This window comes from the organism of the source record quoted next, unplaced genomic scaffold (assembly GCF_019419815.1).
Source record: "Pyrus x bretschneideri cultivar Hongxiangsu unplaced genomic scaffold, Pyrus_bretschneideri_v1 Contig20, whole genome shotgun sequence".
Lineage (NCBI taxonomy): Eukaryota > Viridiplantae > Streptophyta > Magnoliopsida > Rosales > Rosaceae > Pyrus > Pyrus x bretschneideri.
Genome location: NW_025999502.1, coordinates 3680922 through 3686602, shown reverse-complemented (window position 1 = coordinate 3686602; position 5681 = coordinate 3680922). Strand labels below are relative to the sequence as shown.

General features: G+C 34.4%; 1 protein-coding gene across 1 annotated transcript; it reads right to left on the bottom strand.

Moving 5' to 3' along the window:
- Positions 1 to 711: 711 nt before the first annotated feature.
- On the bottom strand, positions 712 to 1657 carry LOC103955264. Its single transcript, XM_009367141.3, has 2 exons — positions 1352 to 1657; positions 712 to 1187 (listed from the first exon to the last, which is right to left on the bottom strand). Exons 1-2 carry the CDS (start codon positions 1512 to 1514, stop codon positions 958 to 960), a joined length of 393 nt encoding a protein of 130 aa, XP_009365416.2. The 5' UTR covers positions 1515 to 1657; the 3' UTR covers positions 712 to 957.
- Between the last annotated feature and the right edge of the window lie 4024 nt (positions 1658 to 5681).

The following is a 5681-nucleotide window of genomic DNA, read 5'->3' as shown; positions in this document are numbered from 1 at the left end:
TTTTGTATTGTTAATAGGAAATGGATCATTTTCAGATTTTTTTTTCATCAAATTCGTCTAGTTTGAGATTTGGGTTAAAATTCAATAGTTACAATTATTATAACTTTTAAAGAGGTTTCATATTTATTGTCTTTGGATCAAATTTCAACGGTCTAGATTCTGAACTAAATGAATTTGATGGGAAGACATCTAGAAAGGACCCCTTTCCTTGTTGATAACATATAACAACTATTAGAACTTGTTTGAAAGTGCTTTTAAAATTATTGAAATGACTTTTTTTTTTTTTAAAAAAAATTGTTTTGGTTTCCAAAAAAACTATTAGGATTCACTTACATGTTTATTAACTATTAGTTCCAAAAAACCTTTCACTAAAAACATTTTTAATCATTTTAAAGTATTTCTAAATAAGTTATGATTCATCACAAAGTAGGCATAATCTCTCTTCCAACCATATTAGACACTTTTAGTTTAAGATCTACATGTGTACAATCGAAAGAAAAAGATCAACATGTGTGATCAAAGTCTTGGACTCGTTGGTTTTCTAGATTCTTAATCTCTCTTCCAACCAAAAAAAAAATAGCAAAGATCTCTAAATTCTTTAGAACATTATTATTAATTAGAGTATGTAAACGAGTTAATTTATCTGATAAATGACAGTTTTACGAAGAATCTCAAAATTCAAACTAAATAAGGAAAAGAAAAAGCAAGTAATTTTCGTAATAAACCAGAAACATGAAATTATATTCAAACAGCGTCGAAAGTAGAAGAAAAAACATTGCCCAGATTTTCTTAATTAATCGGACAAAGTTCAAAGTATTTACAACCACATTTTTTGAGGAAAAAAAAAGAAAAAAAAAAAAAAAAGAAGACAAAAACAAATTTACAACCACAGAAGACCAAGACTTTTTTCCTTCTATGTAGCCAAGAAACCAAGAACCCCAGAAATTTCCAGAGCACTCAATAAGAACACTCCATCCTCTGCATGCGGTTCTTGAGAATTCCATTGTACAAAGCGATTCGATTCGCCGGAATTTTTCGTCGAATTTCGTTTCTGCAACTTGTTTCGACTTTGCTCTTCTCTCTACTGATCGGTTCTTCTTCCTCCTCTCCATCCCCAGTTCGCTTCTCCTCCTCAATATTTTCAGCAAAATGTACTTTCTTCTTCTTCCTCTCCCTCTTCCTATCACCTGAACAAAACAACCCAACAACCATAAGAAAATAAAATTACTGAGCAAAGAGAAACAAGAAAGAAAAACGTGAGCCAGTTGGTCAGGTCAGTGTGCCGGCCGCGTTAGTTTAGAGTACTTAGAATATCGCCGGAAAAGTAAAGAAGTAAGAGAAACCCAATTACCTGAATACAAGCAAGAACGTAGAGGGATTTGGTTCGGAGACTGATGGGAAAGTTGGGTTGGTGGGAAATTCTTTTGCCTGGAGAAATGAAGAAAGACGAGCATGCTGGAGACGGCCATGGCAGTTGCCAGGACCAAACCTTGAGAGCCTAGCATAGAAGACATGGCGGAGAAGAAAAACAGAGGATAATTTGGAGGAAGAAAGGAAAGTAGCCGAGAGGGTTTCGGTCACCGATCGAAGAGGCGTTTTATGTTATATTTGTGAATTGTTGCGTACAAGAGGACATGTAGAGGCGGTTGTCATATATAAGGACTGTTTTCTGGCTTGTGATAAAAAAGGGGAAGAAATTATGTTTTAAAAAGGGAAATTGGTAATTAAAAAATCTCATTCTACATTCCTCATAAGTGTATTTTTCTTTCTAAATATAAAAAATTTGCAGTGTAGAATGAGATTTTTGAAGTGCTAATAGCAATTCCCTTAATAAATAAGAATAATATTTGATTACTCACAGGTATGTAGAAGTTTCTATTTAAAATTGTTCATTGTTGATTTATAGAACTTTGAGTTTATAATTAGAACTCATCATATTAGAAACCACTCTACAAAAGTCGCTCTAAACTAAGGTTGTTTAGTCATCCAATTATATAAATACAAATTAATAGAATTCATGTATTAAGAATCATCTATGCATTTGTTACGATAAATTGACTAAACTACTTTAGTTTTAAAATATTTTTATTCATAATATGAACGGTTCTAATCATAAGCACAAACCTTTGGACCTGAACACGAAATTTTTTGAGTAAGAGAGTTCCTACTAATTCATAGAGAAAAATGTAGTAATGGTCCCTCAACTTTAACTTAATTGGAGCAATGGTCCCTCAATTAAAAACTCATGACCATTGGTCTCTTAACTCATCAAAACGTGTAGCTATGATCCTTTTCGTAAACTCCATGAGAATTTCATCAAAATAACTCATGTTAGAATGACCATTCCTATAATTGGGTTAAAATTGAGGGATTACTGCTCCAATTGGGTTAAAATTGGGGGATCATTTCTCCAATTGGGTTAAAGTTGAGAGATTATTGCTACAATTTTTTTCATTTGGTTTTCCATGTTTGCCCCTTGATTCAGCTTCATGTATGTGACAGATGACTTATTTTGACAGAAGTTCTAACGGAGTTGACGAAAATGATCATAGCTGCACATTTTGATGAATTGAGGGACTACTAGTCATGAATTTTTAGTTCAGAAATCATTGCTCCAATTGAGTTAAAGTTGAGAGACTATTTCTACAATTTCAACTAATGCAAACAAATAAACAAGTAACTGTAAATTATTAATGTGGAAAAGATAATGGATAAAACTTAGACTAACTTTGACTCATGGTAATATGGTAAAAGGTTAGTATAAGTTTTATCATAGAAGTCACTTAGTATTACAATCTAGTGGTATTCCTCTTCACTTGTAAGTAAGATGTCTTAGGTTCGATTTTTGCCAAAGGCGAATTTGAACCACACTATTGCTAGCCCACTGTGAGGCTTAGCCCACCCCTTCCCTTAATATAGATACTATTGTTTGTTCAAAAAAAAAAAAGTTTTATCATGGAATAAGCTATAAACTAGGGTAAACTATTGAATTTTTGGTTAAGATGATCTAATTTCAGTTTCTATCTGGTGAAATTATCATTTCTTTAGTATATCTCGTCGTTGTATCGTCAATACATAATTGATATGTCGTCAATATTTGATTTTGAGCAGTTCAACAAGTGAGATCTGATTTTAAATCATTTTTAACCAAAAGTCCTAAATTTTTGTGTATGCTGATACAAAGTTACTAAAGCCATCTCTAGTTGTTTGCTATATTTAGCCACCATGTCATTTTTTAGCCCACTAAAAATACAATTTTCAAGGGAATATTGTTTTCACATCTCCAGTTGTGCAGGGGCAACATTTTATGCCTCTCGATATTTATTACTTTTTTGTATATTGGAAAATACTATGGTACACTACACAAACATTCAAATACTGTGCATTGTTTAAATTATATGAATCCAAAATTTCTTTTAAAAAGATGTATATAGAAAGTATCTCTCTATGAGATATATATTTCGGATATCACATGTGTAGGCTTGTGGTGTTTTAGGAGCGATAGTGCCTTCAAGTATTTTTGTACTATGCGGTTTTAAAGCGTTTCTTAAGACATGTAAGTCACTTTAACGTTAAGCTTTGCAAAGAACTTGATCTTCACTTCATGTCCAATTTCGAATCTTCGTATTTCTCAAACGGTTTGAAAAATGACATGAGTGAGGAGAAAAAAATTGGGAAGAAATGTTTTAAGGAGAGGTGTCTGGAAGCTATGTGATTGTGAAATGGTAGGGAATGTTAGAATTTTTTTTAATTTTATGTTTATTTTTTAATAAAATTATAGAGGCTGGTAGCACCCTGACGTCAGCTGGCTTTCAAAACAAATCTCATTGTGTGGCACAAACAGCTGCGAGTGCATGATAAAGCATGCAATCCGCAACAGCAGATCATTTACCTCCGTTTGTAACGTGGTGGGCTTCGTGAACAGTGATGTCCTAGACAACGGCTTAAATTATTTTTTGGAGATTGTCTTTTGTTATAATGGAGATGTGTTTTTTTCGGAAAGTTTTAGGCCTTTAATGATCTTATATACATGTATATTTTAGTGAAAATAAATATTTACCAACGCATTAAATTTTGGCATGCGAAAACTTAGGTGGCATCTATCATGTGTCTCACAAATTGTACACATAATATGTAACTCATCAAAACCGGACGAGTCATCAAGATGACACATGCTGACGTTTGGCAGAAAATAGTTAAAGAATTATCTTTATTAATTCTTTAATTAGTTTTAATTTAAATCAAACAAATTAATTGATGGAGTCAAATCACAAACCAAGACACAAATCAAGTCTTGGTTATTTCGTAGGCAAAGTTTGGAGAGTCTATAAATAGGAGGCTCCAAGACAAAGGAAGTGATCCATAAATCATTCAAGCATTCAGAGTTGCCAAAGATCAAGCACCTAAATCACCGAAGCACTCAGAAAGAATTAAGAAAGTTCTCAGTGTTCTTCACCAAACCTTCGAAGAATCATCAAGCACCATTGCCTATGCTGATCCTCAAATCGCCAAGTGCCAAAACCTCGCGACAACCGTTAATTCAAGATCAAGTCATTGCGACCCTTAGGTCAACAACCCCTACAACACTACACAATTTACATGTTCGGAGAGTGAATCAAAGGATTCAAATTGTAAAGAGATTGTAACCTTAATCCCATTAATACAATACATTTATTTGGTACACATGTTCTCTTGTTATTTGTTGCATAATTTTTCGTGCTTACAAACCTAATTTACTCAAATTATGACACATGGTCGGTGGCATATCTGTATAAACGTAAACCCGTTTAAGGGGTGGAGCTAGGGATAGGCAAAATACCCACGGGTTTGGGTAACTGCGGTTACCCGCCCATTTAAAGTTCACAATTACGGTTATGAGTAACCGTTTAGACGAACAAACGGTTATGGGTATAACCATTTATCCGTGAAATTTAAATGGATGGTTATGGGTATTACTCGCGGTTATAACGGGTATCCATCGATTATGGGTATTACCCGTGATTATAACGGGTATCCATTTACCCAATTAATTTAAGGGTAAATTACAATTTCATACCTCAGGTTTGGGGTCTATTTCAATTCCTTACAAGCAACATCTTCAAAACATTTCACTTTCATAACTTAAGTACTATTTTATTTCAAAATAATACCTCTGTTACATTTTCCATCCATTGATCCGTTAAATACTGACGTGGCTGCCACATATATGTCACATGGCTGCCAAATGTTTGCCACGTGGTAAAAAAAAATTAATTTTTTAATTTTTTTTTTAAACCTAAATCTTCTAAATATAAATAATAATTATAAAAATAAAAAAAAAAGCTGAAATAAACACCCCGTCAACCCCCCAAACCAAAACCAAGAAACCCAATAACCCCCCCAACACCCGCCTGACCCTATCCCTGGTAAAAAAGTCGGCAGTTTTGAACAACATCTTGTGCACATCCAGGGTTCCTTTCGGTGCAATTCCGACGGCGGCGAGCACCGTCACCAGAATGTGGTTGCGCCAGTATGCGATCCTCCCCATCTTCAATCGATTCCACCACGGCTGCGCCGGCAGCTTGGCCATATCTTTCTCCTTCACCACCTTGAACCCGACCTTCCTCGCCGTCTCCGCAATATCCGTATAGCTCATGAGTCCTGGCAGAGCGTCCCCTCTCTCAATCCCTTGAATGACATCC